Here is a 16,515-nt window from a genome sequence, read left to right as displayed (position 1 = left end):
CAACCTATTGGAAAAGCAAGTCAGTGTTCGCGTCTTTTTATCTTAAGAATGTCCAGTCTCTTTACGAGAACTGCTACACTCTGGGACCATTCGTAGCAACGAGTGTAGTAGTGGGTGAGGGCTCAACCACTACAATTCCCTAATTCCATAACCTTTTTAATCTTTCTCTTGAAATGTTTTATTATTGTTTTTGGGTTGTCCGGAAGGCTAAGAAGCCTTTCGCATCCTACTTGATTTGGCGGGTGGTCAAAGTCATTTCTTGAGAAGCGCCTAGATTAGAGGTTTTGATGAGGTCCTGTTGTATGGGTTGCAACCCTTGATACTTCAGCTCCTAGGGGTCGCTCAGCATCCTAAGAGGATCGCGAGGCTCCGTAAGGAAGACGTACTTAAAAAGGCAGAGTAATTGTTCAAGTCGACTTCCTTACCAGGTACTTATTTATTTTAAGTTTGTTATTTTGATAATTGCTAAAATGAAATAAAAAATCCTTAGCTCATAATAATGTAAACATTTATTGCTGGTCTCTACCCACCCCCCTGGGTGTGAATCAGCTTATATAATCACCGGCTAAGTTAAATATTGAAAAATGTTATTTTTATAATAAAATAAATTTTTGAATATACTTACCCGGTGATTATATATTAAAGGACCCTCCCTTCCTCCCCAATAGAGACGCAGTGGACCGAGGAGAAAATTGAGTTCTTTGTTTACATTGAGTACTGAGTACCTGCACGACAGATGGCGCTGTTGAAGTACACCCCCTACCTGCATAGCGATCGCTGGCGGATTTTTAACGTAGAGTTTTCTGTCGAGCAACAGAGTTGCAGCTTATATAATCACCGGGTAAGTATATTCAAAAATTTATTTTATTATAAAAATAACATTTTTCTTTAGAAATCTTGTGAGGAGTGCATAGGGCCCATGGTACCTCTTGGAAAAGTATGTTTTAAGATCAAATTAAAATTCTTAGTATGAATGGAAAGTTCAGCTAAGCAGCTAGAGTTTAGTGCTTCCTAGCGAATGAGTGCTACATTCGTCAGTATGTCTAGAAATCTGGAAATGGTGAGGTTGTGCATACGTCATAATGTTTGCAACTTCACCAGTCAATGATCCTACCACGTTAAAAACAATGCTTCTTGTCCAGTCAATAAAGTTAAACAATATTTGGTCTTGTGAATACTTGGATGCTTTTGGCAAAACAATTATAAAGGTGTGTTGTTCTCTTGTTCTGGATCCCTTAGCATAAAAGGTAGATACCTGGTTATGTAAAGGAAAAATTTAGATATTTACACATTCTCTATTTTTACCATTGTCTAGCCGGTGTGAAACAAGTTCAGGCTCTCTGTGAACCTCATGTCTCAAATAGCCCTTTCTATAGCCCTTTATTTCAAGGGAAATGGTCTGCAGATCTATGCCATTTATTTTAAGGGTGTCCAAGAAAGTTGTTGTACCAGTCAATCTGCTCATATAACCATTTTCAAAGGTGGTTCATCCAAATCCATCCATTTTACATCTAATCTCCTGGGGACTTTTGATTGCTTTCTCAAACCTAGGATATTTGCAACCCTCAAGAGTGTCCTTTATAGGCTGTAAAAGACAGTCTACTATTATTTTGTATCAAAGACACTGGTACTTTTTTTATTGGTGTCAGTCTAAGAATATATCAATAACTAGAACTAGCTATGTTTTTATTGTTAAAAATTTTCAAGGTTTGCTTTTATGAAAAAAAAATCCTATCAGCCTTTATTGGCTATAGATCAATGCTTGATTTGTTACTGAAGCATCTGGAATTAGATTTGTTTCATTTTTACATATAATTGATGTCTTTAAGCCTGTCAGTATTAAAAGGCTTCCAGTAATCAGGTCTATTTTTCAGAACTCGATGGGGTTTCACAATATTTAGAAGGTTCAAATTCTAAATCTTTGGAAAACTTTTCACTTACAGATTTTACAGTGTAGATGTTTACCTATTAACATTGACTCCATCTAAATGGATAATAAACTGCAAGTACTAACTTTTCAGGTGGGCTTTAGGAGCGTAAGGCAGTTTTGTCTTTTTTTCCTTCCTTCAGAAGTAAATTATTTTAAGGCTAATATTCTGTTGTGATTTTTTCACTTCCCCTCTTTGAAAATAGTTGCAAGGATTTCATCTGAAAATATTTTTATTTGACTCTACCTGTAGTGTCCATAGTTTGTCCATATTATACTGCACTGAAAGGTTCTTACTGGACAATGGTATCATTAATTCTCAAGCTTATACTGTAGTTGAATCATAGGTTGGGGCACCAGCTGTTAAGGTGGTCTTAATGCTCTGGTAGATGACTTTTTATTTTATGGTAACAAATTGTGTATTTCAAATATTAAAGAATACAAATTAGTGCCATGAATAATGTCGAATCTATTGGAATTCCAGTAAAAGAAGAAAGGGGTCAAGACAGAAGATGTATTTCCAGTTTCCTCAACTCCCGTTTATCAACTAAGCCATCAGGATCTAACTTTACCAGAGTTGCAGTGTATTACCCTTGCCTCTCTGGAGGAATGGCTAGAAATTATGTTTCTAGTCAAGTTAAGAGGATTAGGAATAAACTCATGAAGAGCTGGAGGCAGAGTATTTTCCTCCCTTGAAAATTAAAACTTGTGGTTCACGATAAGGCAATTAAACCTGTGAACTTGCTAAGAAAGATTTCAGATTTTATTTTTCCCTTTTTCATTGTTAGCTTTTTTGTCAGGATTGATTTTTACGAAACATCTACCAAAGGTGGGCCTAGTAATTGGCTACATATTAGATGGTAGGAGAAATCTAGATCTGTATAAGGAACTTTTTGTATGAGGAAGTTATCACTCTACCATTGCAAAGGTTTGTGGTGTCTGAAAGTCCTTGTTAAATATAATAATACTAAGACACTGTGAATCTTGAAACTTGATAATTATATAAGATCAGTCCGTCATTAAAGTCTTTCCTGCTGGAGTATAGGCCTTGCCACAGTGACCACACAGCTTAACTAATTCAATGTATGTATATCTTTTATGGCTAACAGACATTTTGTTTTGCATGAGTTGGGAACACTAATGGTAACAATCCTGTTACTGACAAAGGCTGCAAATAGAGTTACCAAATATAATAGCAGGAGACTTATTAAAACAGCCATTAAAACTATTCTCTACAAAGTCACTAAAAATTTTGATAAATGTATTTAAGGGGCTTATAATTAACCAGGTCTAAAAATAAATTTAGATGAAATTTATGATGACTGTTATCAAGATTTTGCATGTAATGAATTAGGTCTAAATACCCAAGTTTTAAATTTTCTGTAACAAGCATACAGTACAGTCTTTTTATAACAAATAGTAATAAGCCAAGCTCTTGTAAATGATTTACAATATACATATATTCCTTAATAGTATTTTTTCATAATGACTATTTTCATTGCATTCAGTAATTTTTTAGAGCTTTTAGTAATTATAATCATGCAAATAATTGATACAAATTGATTGATATTTTATTGATTATTTATTAGTTGATGAAAAGTACAATACCTGTACGTGGATTAATGGGAAAATGTTCGATTAAGGGCAGTTTTAAGGCAATGTGGTGTACACAGCAAATGTTTGACTAGTCTCTTAGAGTTTGGTGTGTGTATTTTTCTTTAACTAAGCAATAGAAAAGGTATTTTCTAATAGGTTGTACTAATGATCTTTTATAGTATAAGATAGTTCATACTTTCATTATTACTACAATATTTCACTATTTACGTTAAGGTAATTGTTGACTAAGATTTAATTTTTATTTTAGATTTTGATTTGGAAATGTGAAAACTAGAAAATGTATTATTAACTGTGCAAGCAGAGATTTTTCTGCTGTAAAGATATTAGTCTTTCCACTAGTTTATAACATAAGTTACTTGGCAGCTTAGAATTAGATATTTATATGTACAATATATTGATAAGAAAAAACATATTACTGTCTCAATTACCCACTATTGTATTTCATGCACAGAGTGAACTTCATTTTTGGTGGCGTCGTTCCTTATCATCTGGCTGGGTGTTTGTGGTTGTATGGCGTAATTCAGGTATGCCTCTCAAAAGGTTGAGTAGAAATGTCCCACCTTTGCCACCCTCTGCCCTTTTTCATCGACTGGACCTTCTCTCTCCAAGTGAAGCTCGTGTATGTCGGCATTTTAATCAAATGGCTACTCTTGGTAAGTAGTACAGTAGTTTTAGCAAAAACTAATTTTTCTAAATAGGATAAGAACAATCTTCTCATGTGTTGTGACATTATTCTACTTGATATATTTTATGTAAAGTATGTATCAGCATACCGTAAAAGTTTCTTAATTTACGAATTCTTAATGTCTAGATAAAGGATATATCATTGCATTACTCGGTAAACTAGAGGGCTCAGAGTTCCTTCTACATGGTAATCTCATGTGTGCCTCAGCTTGCAGAGAGTGTGGTGCTTGTTAGCTATACACTGAGATCTTGCTCTTCTCCTGTTTCTTTACTATTGTGTAAATTCAGTACTGTATTGTAGTCTTCTTTAGTATTAGAATAAATAATACAGATGAAAATTGGGCAATGGTTAATATATTCATGGTACCTTACCTGTAGTCCCATACAGAACCTTATATTTGAGGTTTTAACATAGGAGCTAATGGCACAGTACTGCCATTCCATAATACCTTCTTTCTTTGGGACACATTTTACTTGCAACAAAACAAATATAGTTAGTTTGTGCCCCATCAGCCATTAACACAGGTTAAGTATGCATATAATGAAGACCCTCGAGTTCTGGCTAGATAGAACTTATCACCCCACTTCTAATGTTGAAACTTGTCTGCTATGGGTGACATCATCACTACGTTATCACCTCATAGAAAGTTACCTTCATCCCAGTTGGTACTAAAGCAAGATAATTAGATAATTTCACAGAAAACTTGACTTTAAGGGGAAAATGGTGCAAAATTTTATTTGCGACAATATATTTGTGCCAACGTCATTGCGAAGCTTTTTTAATTTTAGCGTCATTGTGTTTGGCGTCGATGAAATGGTCTCTCTGTTGTCAACGCAATTGAGCAACTGGTGACATAAGTGCCCAACACTAAATTTCACATTTTGACTTTACGGTTTATTTGGCAATTTAAAACTAAATTTCATGTCTTGACTCATGTTCTTTGGTAAATTTTTATACTGTACAGTATTTTTTGCCAATTTCTAATGCTGAATTTCACTTTTTGACTTCACCTGCTTAAGAAATTTGGTATGATATTTAGTGTTTTCTGGTTACAAGACACTTGTGAATTCCAAACACGCAGATAAAGAGTTAACTGTATGGGGAAATAAGGATTTAAGTGAGAAGAGGATAAAGAGAAGGGTTGAAGATAAAAGTACTTTATTAGAAATGGATTTTGATGAATAAAAAACTTATATTTTGGGAGGTACTTTGTGGTCTCCAAGGACTTAACTGTGAAAAGGTATAACAGGGAATTCAATGCAACATAAATGCCAAAGAAATATGGTCTCCCTTGCTCTAAGGCCAGTATATCAATGTGCAAAACATGGATTCAGAGTGTATAAAGGAGACCCTCGAGGATTGGCTAGATAGAACTTATCACAGCACCTCTGATGTTGAAACTCGTTTGCTATGGGTGACGTCATTATTGCGTCTTCACCTCATGGAAAGGAACCTTCTTCCCAGTTGGAGACAATGCTATAAGCACTTCACATTGTGCTCAACTGACATCTTTTAGCTCCCAAGTGAAAAACTATTACCCCACTCCCTTGTGCAATGCTTGGGTGGAGGAAGGGTCCTGGAAAGCAAAGAACACCTCCTCAAAAATAGGTTTTCCCTTCCTTCAAAATCACTTTTTGGGGTTAATATGTTGTGTGGTCTCCTAGAAGTAGTACCAGAGTAATAGATAGACTTGCACCGTTACGGACATCCGTCTTTTACCAAGTTGGACAAACAACACTTCCACATGCTTCCATGAATAAGTAAGACTCACAAGTCAGACTCTTACCTCATAAGGGATTCCTGAAGAATACCGAATGCCTGTTATTCTGCTCCTCCAGAAGGACCTGATTGACTTTGTCCTCTCTGGACTACAGTTTCTCTGTAGGGATCACAAATGTGCTAAGTACCACCCATGAATGGTTTGGATTTCATTCAGATAGTTTTTAATGAACACCATTTGCCGAGACTAAGCCTTAAAGCTCTGGATATTCTGAAATTACATATTAGTAAAAAATGCTAATAATGAAGCAATTTCTCTCAAATTGCAGGTTTTACAGATGAGACAGGATCAGCTATTTTAATTAGGGAAGTCATCAAAATTTGGATAGCCACTGTTAAGAGGAACTTGCTGGCATGGATGTTTGAAAACAAAGTACATTCTGAGTTGGTGGATCTCTGTAAGTATAGTTTTAAGGTAGACATCAGGCAGAGGTTGCTATCTCTCGACTCCAAGCCGAAATATAAATCGGATCTCGTCTCTGAAGAGGCTTTTGGTTTTTGGCTAGAAAGAGCAGGGCCAGGATTTGAACCGACATGAAATTATTGTAATGAACTGATCCCTTTAAAAGGCCAAAATTCATTGATTCTTTCTCCTTAGGCTAAAGCTATTAAAGATATGGCTTTTTCAAAACTTCTTTAAACTCAAGAACCCTATCCCGAGACAAGACCAAGATACAAAAGGAATTGGTGGAGATGGTCTATGCATAGCAAAAGATCGAGGGATTTTATGAAACATGTCAGAGTTTAGATCCATGTCAAAAGCATGCTTGACAAGTTCTGTCATTGCCAATTTACTTGATAGGATAGTTGATGACTTGAGCTTCGTATTCTCAAAGATTTGGACCCGAAAGGAAGCCAAGAAGTCCGAGGTTATATGACAAGGTGACTGGTGTTGTCTTGTGGATGAATACTTCTTGAAACTCATCAAATAGTCAAGTTGTTAGCAGAGAAATCCTTCTCATAAATACAGGAGAGAAAATTCAAGCATGAAGGTTCTGGGCCAGGAAGGAGGAAACAAAGATAATCTGACTTCCTACTTCCTGATACAGCTGTGAAGAGTGAAGAGGGTGTAGACTTGGTCTCAGATGCTGAAGCATTAGATGCCATTGTCTGGTCAGACAAAGTTGAGTTATCGGCACAGCTGTCCGTGAAAATTTCCGAAGGATATTCAAAGCCATCTAAATCAAACTCGTTGGAAGAAACGAATAGATAGATGTCCATCTGTTCCAATCCATATTCAAAGTACAATAATACCTTGACATACAAACAGAATGCGCTCCAGGACCGGGCTCGTATGTCAATGCACTCATATCACAAATCGAATTTTCCCATATGAAGTAACTAAAATAATTAATCCGTTCCCACCCTCTTAAATCTTAATAACACCCAAATCAGTATAACAATGGAAAAACATGCTTTTAAATGCTTCAATACTTAAAGTACACTCACAAAATGACATAAATGATTATTGGACTGGGATCTATAATAAAGTGTGGCTTTATCATGGAGTTATTACTTTCGAGACAGACGGTAACGGCTAACGGCGGTTTGTGGGGAGGAAGAGGGAGGGAGGAAGGGAGGGAGAGAATTGGACAGTACACACATAGTATTTATACTGATGCTTACACTATGTATCGTAACACTTAAACATTAAATTAACTTGAATAAAATTAGCTTACTTAATTTTATAAGAAATTTTAATCTTACTTATCTTATTTGCTATTTTTTTTTGTACTGTCCCTCAAATGTCATAGCTCTTTTTGCCTCACTTTCACTTGTAGCAGGCCTTTAAAAAAAAATCAATTCAAGGAGGTTTGTTTCTGTCTCCCTTTCAAAATTTCAAAATTTTGCGGAAATGATAGGCAGGTGTTGAAAAGAGCTGAAGCACAACCACAATACAATTTATCAGGGTGTCTCTTTTCAACAAAATCAGACACATCTTGCCACTTAGCCAACACTTCCTTAATCTCCTTCGAAGAAAGGAGGTCCATCCTGTTCCACCACCTCCTCGACGCTGAGCTCTTGCAACACTTCCATATGTTGCATCGTTTGGAGCTCAATTAATTCCTCTGTTGTGAGCTCTTCTTGGTGCTCATCGACAAGGTCGTTGACATCTGCCTTATCTACCTCCAGCCAAGAGACACGATCCCTTCCAACATAATGGGTTTTGAGGTCAGGCTGCGGCGTAATGAACCCTTCAAAGTCCCTCTCAGCTACGGAATCTGGACACAATTTTTTCCAAGCTGAATATAAGGTTCATCGCGTTACACCCTGCCTGGCTTCATCAATAATTTTCAAATAATGAATAATATTGAAATGGTCCTTTCAAAATTTACGAAGGGTGAGGTTGGTGTTGTCTATGACATCAAAGCATTTCTTGAACAAATGCTTTGTGTACAGTTTCTTGAAGTTTGAAATGACCTGTTGGCCCAAGGGCTGTTGGAGGGGTGTGGTGTTGGGCGGGACATAAAGGACCTTGACAAGCTTGAATTCATCCAGAATGTCATCTTCAAGACCAGGAGGGTGACCAGGGGATGAGAACACATTTTAACGACAGGTTTTTCTCCAATAAATACTTCTTGACTACCAGACCAAAACACAGATTCACCCATTCTGAAAAATTGTCTTATAACCCAAGCCTTTGAATTTGCTTGCCACATGACTTGTGGCTCTTTAAAGCACGTAGGTTTTTGGAGTGGTATACCAGCAGTGGCTTGATCTTGTAGTCACCGTTGGCATTAGGACACAAGGCTAGAATCAATCTATCCTTCTTGGATTTATGGCCCAGCAATTTCTTCTCTGTCATGATGAATGTCCTCCTGGGTATCTTCTTCCAGAAAAGGCCAGTTCCATCGCAGTTGAAGACTTTTTGGGCAATATAATCTTCTTCAGGAACAAGTGAGGCAAATCGTTCCATGTACTCCTCCTCGGCTTTCACGTCGGAACTCACAGCTTTGATATGCCTCACAACCGAGTGGATCTCAGTTTGTTTCTTAAAATTATTGAACCAGCTACGACTGGCTTTGAAAGTCTCCAGTGTCGTTGATGTCTCTCCACTCTCAGCTTCCCTTTGTTTCAAGTCTTCGTATATTGCGCTGTCCTTCTGACAGATGATCGTCTCGGTCACGCTATCTCATGCCGTCTGTTTTTTTTTTTTTATCCACAGCAACAAAGGCTTTTCCATCTCGTTATTTACATTAGTCTGTAGCTTCGACAGAATTCTTAGGCCTTTGGAAGGCTTCTTGCTCTTTATAGCATCCTTCTGTTTGAGGATGGTACATATTGTCAATTAACTCTTTTCGTAATGGTGGGCCAGCTCAGTCACGCATACACCACTCTCATGTTTTTTTATAATTTCACGCTTTATCTCTATCATCATCATTCACTTTTTCTTATCACTGTCAATGTTTCCACTCACTTGCTTTGAAACCGTGACTTATTAAGTTAATTGTCTACAAATTAACGTTAAAACCACGTAAATACAGCACTCTAATGCAAACAATACAGGCGATGCTCGGAGATGTGTTCAGTAGTTGTAGATCTTGAGAAATGAACGAGCGATGCGGACCTCGAGAGCAGCTCCCACGCGCTCGGCTACCTAGTGTCAGCATCTGTAAGCGTATTCGTATCTCAAGTTTGTGCTCATATCTCTATGCAAAAATTTGCTCGGCGTCTTGCTTGTATCTCAGTTTGCTCGTATGTTGGGATGCTTGCTTGTCAAGGTATTACTGTATTTCCTGTCTCTGCTTGAGAGTCCACATTCAGGGGCTATGTATAGAGAGTTGTTAGCAGTGGTATTTGGAAACAAGCTGCCTTCTGAGTACATGGATCTTTGCAAGTATAGTTATAAAGTAGATACCAGGCAGAGGTTACTATCTTCCAACTCTAGAGCCAAAATGTAAAGCAGCCCTCTTTTGTTGCAAATAGGTTTATTGGAAATTTGAAACTAACTCTAGAATCTCCTGAAAAGAACTCTACTCCAAGGTTTATTCCATATGCATGACTATCTGTTTGGATAGGGCATCCACCACTACATTGAGAGAACTAGGCAGATGGAATGGTGAGAGGAACACATCTCATACCTGAAAGAACTTCATAATGGGAAGAGCACTGAGTTGAGAATTCTCAAACAGGATACTCCCTCTTTCTGAGGCAACAGACAGCTTCTTGGTTATCTGAAAATCTTTGTATAGAAGTTCTTTCTTGGATTGAGTCTCTTCAATGCCAGGGAGACGACCGTACAGTTCCAACACATTCATGTGAAATTCTGCAAACTGAGGGGACCATTTCCGAAACACATACAGTAGGTCACCTTTGAATGACTTCCCCAACCCGACCGGGATGTGTGTGTATGAAGAATCATGGAGATTGAGGGATGGACCAATGGGACCGACATGGAAAAGGCCTTTAATGTCGTCCATGGCCTGAAAATTCATTTGCAACTGTTGGCTTCAGTCTTGAAACCCCTTCCTTGATGCTTTTCTCCACACCTAATTGAGATTCTTGTCTTTAACACTGGGTTGACCTTTGAGGCAAACTGGAGATAGCCTAAAATCTTCTCTAGTTGCTGTCTGGTTGAGAAGCAGTTTGAAAGAAAGAATTTTCCTATCTTAAAAAATTTTGCTGAGATGCTTTGGTTTGGCTTTAAGTGGCTTTCACAATATTCTATTGAATAACTAGCCACTGAAATATCCTTCTTGGAATTAGTCATTTTTCTGCAAAGTTGATGAGGAAACTTAGATCCTAACAAACCTGCAAGATTTGATTTGTGTACTTGAGGCATGATTGTTTTGTCTCGGCCCAAATCAGCCAGTTGTCTAAAAAAGTTATGATCAGAACTTGATGTAGCTGCAGGAGTTTGACCGCTACATTTACTAGCTTTGTAAACACTCTTGGTGGTCATATTGAGAACAAATAGCATTAAATATTATATACTCCCCTCCTGAGCTGAAATTCTAGGTAATGTCAGATGTTGGGAACAATAGGGATGTACCAATAAGCATCTTTTAGATCTATAGTACAGGTCCAAGCCCCTCGGTGTATTAATTACCAGACATGCAAGATGGTCATCATTTTCAATGTCCCACCTGATGTGTTTGTAGAGCTCAACGAGACAGATCGAGGATCACTCCTCTCTCTGAGGAGTCTTTTTTTCTGTACACTGGTTAGTCTGCCCTGGAATATTAAAAACTTGCACTTTTTCTTTGAATCCTTTTTAGAGTTGAGTTCCAGAGTTCTAGTCTGATGAAAATTGACCAACCGAGACCTCTGGAAACTATGCTCTATGCCCATCAAGAAAAGTTATAACATACCTGAAAACGATGGAGATGACCCCCAATCTGAAGCCTCTCATTAATGAGATCCTCTGCCTCTATATGACTTACCACCCCCTCTGTTTCCCTTAGATTGTCTTTAATGGCCTCTCCTTGCTCTGTAACCAAAGTTTGACTGACCATGGGCTTGGGTCATCTTGGGTGGAGTAGCTTTGCTGCTGCTCCTGTTATTCTCAAGGAAACTTAGGTAAGGCTAAGACTTGGGATAGGGCAAGGGGACTGGTCCCTTTGCGGGTTGCTTTTAAGCCTGCTGCTGGTTTTTATAGGCTGCAGCTTTGTAAAAGGAAGCCTTTTTTTTAGGAAAGAATGGCCAAAAACCTTTCTTCCATTTATCTGGAATTGAAATTACCATTTAAAGACCGCTTATAAATGGTGAGGCAAGCGAAAGTTACATTGTCCTATCAAGCAGGACATTGCCCTAGAGACTGACCATCAAGCAGGACATTACCCTAGAGACTGACCATATGTACATGTGATCAGTGCCCAAGCCCCCTCTCCACTCAAGCTAGGACCTAGGAAGGCCAGGTAAATGGCTGGTGATGACTAAGCAAATCCCCCTCCTTAGCTCACAAGGATGGTGAGGTTGCAGTGACCAAAGGAACACTAACGAGTTTGAGTGGGACTCGAACCCCAGTATGGCGATCATCGGTCAGGGATGTTACTACACAGGCCACCCCAACCTCTGCATTGGCTTTGGCTTTGGGGAAGATAGATTTACATTAAGGATCACTATACAAAAATTTCTCTACCTTTACTTTTCCAGATTGATAGCCCCCAGCACATGGTCCATGCCTCACCTCAAACTTTGCTCTAGCAGTCTGTAAAGCCTTGTAGATAGGCTTCCACAGTAGCTTTATGACTGCATAGGTGGCTATCTTCTGCTTTTTCGTATAGGCTGCAACTTTGTGAAAGGAAAAATTCTTTTTTTAAGAAGAAGGGCTGAAAACCTTTTCTCCATTTTTCTGCAAGTGAAGTTTCCATTTCCTCTGCATTAACTTTGGCTTTGGTTTTGGTTTTGTCCACTAGGGTTTTGGGGAAGAGAGGTTTGCAGAGTAGATATGCTATCACATAGGTGACAATCACTATACATTGAGGATCACTATACAAAAATTTCTCTACCTCTACTTCTCCAGATTGATTGCCCCATCACATGGTCCATGCCTCACCTCAAACTTTGCTCTAGCAGTCTGTAAAGCCTTGTAGACAGGCTTCCACAGTAGCTTTACGACTGCATAGGTGGCTATCTGCTGCTTGTTCTTATAGGCTGCAACTTTGTGAAAGGAAAACTTCTTTTTTTTTTTTTTTTTTTTTAAGAGGAAGGGCTGAAAACCTTTTCTCAATTTTTCTGGAAGTGAAGTTTCCATTTCCTCTGCATTAACTTTGGCTTTGGTTTTGGTTTTGTCCACTAGGGTTTTGTGGAAGAGAGATCTACATGGAGGATCACTATATAGAAATTTCTCTACCTCTACTTTTCAAGATTGAATGCCTCCTTCACATGGCGCCTCACCTTGAACTTTGCTCTGACAAAGTTTGCCATGCCTCGTAGACAGGTTTGCAGAGTAGATTTACCATCACATAGGTGACAATCTGGAATCCTCCTATAGCTCCCATTTTCAAAGAAGCCACAGCAGGCACTAGGTTGAAAAAAGTTTGTCAGTCACCGAATTCTGCTGTCGTAAGATGATCTGAGACAAAAAGAAAATGGTTGCACAGTTGATTGTGTTATACCAGAATATCCCCTTTTTTTTTAGGAAGAAAGATTTCAAGAAACCCTTTCAGTTCTGTGAATCCCTCAAACTCTTTTGGATATACCTCAAAAAGAGACTACACTTTTTGGGCCAGGTAAAATCTCCTTTCAGCAGCACCCTTATTGACTTTGATACCAATTCTACGATTTTTGACAAAAAGAAATTTTTTTTTTTGCATAGAACTCTTATTTCACCCACAGAAGCACCAAGCAAACTGTGGACTATAAGAAAACCTCCTGCATATGAGACTGACTCTTCTGTGATATTCAAAGTTTAATTATACGGCATCAGAAGTACCTCATTCAGGGTTATCTGGAGACATGCTGCTCTGAGAAACAGATCTTTGAATCTCCATTTTGAATCTAGAAATGCCGAAAGTTCCTCAAATTTGATATTCTTACAGAATTGGAAAGGGTTTCCTCTAAAACCCACTCCACATCCAAGGCAGAAGCTTTCCCCACCACCACCACCACTGGGTCTTCAATACTGTACTGTACTTGGAATGTAAGAACCAGCACCCACTAGACTTCCTAGTTAGCTGGTAACCCAAAGGCCTAGTCACAGTGGAATCTATAGGACAAGAAGGAAGAGCCCCAGCTGGAACCTTCCTTGGAAGCTGGTAACTTCAGGTCCATCCACAGTCGAATCCACAGGAATGGAAGGAATATCCCCCTGAAACCTTCTCAGGAAGATGATAACCCAAAGGCCCAGCCCAAAACTATCTAAAATAGTCAGTCTTCTGTTAGAAAGGCTAGACTTCTACACTTCCTCTTTACAAAGACAAAGGTTGTGGCAAACAATAATACAATAATGTGAGCCTACCAAGTCTTGAAATTGGAAATAACATTTTTATGTGTGGGTTGCATTGACTAAGAGATTTAACCAACCATATATGGCTCAATCATACCACCTTTCTCCCCCTCCAGAATCTATATCAGAATATGAAGATGGAAGGATGAGGAGAAAATTTCCTATAAAGGGGAAATACTGTTAGGGTAGCCCTTCCTCTCACTCTTGACCATTGGTGGTGAGACAGAAACAACCCCTTCACAAATCTTAGTACAGTATTCATATATGTTCCTGTGTGTGTGAATACCACCTAGTAATTAATAGGTTATCACTTGTCAAAATTAATTATCTTGATTTTGAACATTACTAGGTTATAACACTTCTATCAAGACCAATGATCCAAATAGCCAATATACCTGACAACTCCCACCTTCTGACCTATCTTCACCAAGGTTTGAACTATCACAGCAATATAAGAAAACATTAAACTTAATTCGGGGATTCGTCTAATATTATCAACCAGTAAACTATTTGCAGTCACTTACTACTGTAATAATAATTAACCATTCATTAAATGGCTTGGTAAATCTCAAAGCAGGCTATGCTACAACAACCATAATGATAGATTAACCATAAGGATTGGCTAATTTCCCATTTATTTCATAACTTTCACTTTATATATTTATTACACTCACTGTAAACATGATAACCATAGTGATAAAACTATTATCACCAGTAATTTAAAACCCAAACATTTCAAAGCTTGACAAAAGCTTTGAAAAGAGGAAAGTTATGGGCTATGCCAGCTGAAATATGAAATTATATTTAAATTTATTAATTATAGGCCGTGAGTTAAAATCTGTAGCATGCACTCTCATGACAGCTTTCTGGGGGGCATTTTGATTTCACACTTAACAAATTTTATTCTACACCCAGATTGATATTCCATTTGTCTCCATGCACGAAAGTTGCACATTAATTAAGATAAGGCACTTTTAACTATTGTCAATTTTTTTAGCGAGGCATATTTGCACCGACTCTCCGGGATGCCCTTTTAGCTCGGAAAATTTCCCAATAGCTGATTGGTAGGAATTAATTTTGTCCGAATACCATCATTGTTTTCAAATGATTACCAAGTAATGTGAATCAAAACTTATTTACTAATCTAAATTTCTCCCTTAGATATAGGTTTTGGCAATAAAGGGATTTTGACGTAGGAAAAATCTATTTCAGGGCGAGAGACCCGTGCCGCCCAGTGAAATGCTCCTTTTACATCATTTCTAAGGTAAAAACTGCTATGAATTTACCAGAGAAAAATTTGTATTGGAATGCTAGGTTGAACCCAGCTCGCTCACCTTAATAAGGTGTCAGTATAATACTGGGGCGTGAATAAATCACAACCAGAGGCCTCGCACCATTTAGATATCTCCTGTCAATATCCCCGAACAGCGAGGTGCCGTTCAACATCCTACTACTACTAGCGATCCCACGCCAGTGACGTCACTCCTTGTAGCACCCCAGATTGGGGCCCAATTAGGGAGGGATGGGTGGGTTCACTGGGCGGCACGGGTCTCTCGCCCAGAAATGGATTTTTCCTACGTCAAAATCCCTTTTCTGGGCTCCAACCAGTGAAATCGTACTAGAGAATGGGGACCCAATATGGCTAACTACCTGAGGATGGAATAACACAAAAATAACATAGCTGATGAGTTTTGATATAAAAAAAGAGGGATGTGGAAACCCGTAAAAATAGATCAACATGTATATGACAGTGATAAATGAAACCCGTAGGTAAAATTCAACTGATATGAATAGTGGTAATCCAGCTTGGTAATCAAAAATGCAAAGGTAAAAATTCAATCATAGATATGAATATGAGCATGGTACAAAATCCCATCAGGGGATGATAGAGAGAACCAAGCAAAAGTAAATCCATAACAAAGATTTAACATAACAAAAATAAAATCAGCTCGGGGATTTAAGAACAAGTGAAATAAAAAACAAATCGTGAAATTGATCAATTAATAATAAAATAATACGCTATAAGGGTGTGTGGCAAACAAAACAGGTAGGAACAATAGGTAAGCCAGGCAGGAGGGAAAGAGGATAGAGCAAGACGTGGTGATTAGGACTCGGTACCTTCAGGAGGAACTATATTCCCTGCAGCTACTGTGGCGAATCTAAGAGCCTCTAAAGGTTTCAGGTAGTGGCGCTTGAAAACTTTAGGGGACTTCCAACCCGTATATTTTGAGAGCTCATCAAATTTCATATGGTGGAAAAAATTAATTGAGGTAGCCACAGCTCGAATATCATGGACATGTAGGAATGATTCAGGATTAGCTTGTTTAATAAAATAAAAAATTTGTTGTCTGATTCCCTTAAGGGTAATAGTTCCGCCGTGTTCTCTAATAAATAAGGGTCCTGTGGTTGTGGTGGAAGTTCTACTTAAGTAGGATTTCAGGGTGGTAACTGGACACGGGGATGGATCCCGAGGAAGTGGAACAATCTTCCAGGGAGACCACCTGTTTTGGGGGTCCTCATTTTTGGCCAGGAAAACTTTGTTAGGGGAGAGAAGGACCTCACCCGAAGAGAGAAACTCTATATGACCTGGGTCTCTAGATAAGGCTGACAATTCTG

At 38.3% G+C, this 16,515-nt stretch overlaps 1 protein-coding gene across 1 annotated transcript in view; it reads left to right on the top strand.

Annotated features, from left to right (window-relative positions):
* LOC137640023 (VWFA and cache domain-containing protein 1) overlaps positions 1–16,515 on the top strand; it is a 447,337-nt gene that overhangs the window by 266,881 nt on the left and 163,941 nt on the right. Inside the window, 1 exon segment of the mRNA XM_068372387.1 lies at positions 3,996–4,197. Coding sequence (XP_068228488.1) covers positions 3,996–4,197 — 202 coding nt within the window.

The sequence above is a fragment of the Palaemon carinicauda genome, chromosome 4 (genome assembly GCF_036898095.1).
Source record: "Palaemon carinicauda isolate YSFRI2023 chromosome 4, ASM3689809v2, whole genome shotgun sequence".
Classification (NCBI taxonomy): Eukaryota; Metazoa; Arthropoda; class Malacostraca; order Decapoda; family Palaemonidae; genus Palaemon; species Palaemon carinicauda.
This window is presented reverse-complemented; position numbering and strand designations above follow the sequence as displayed.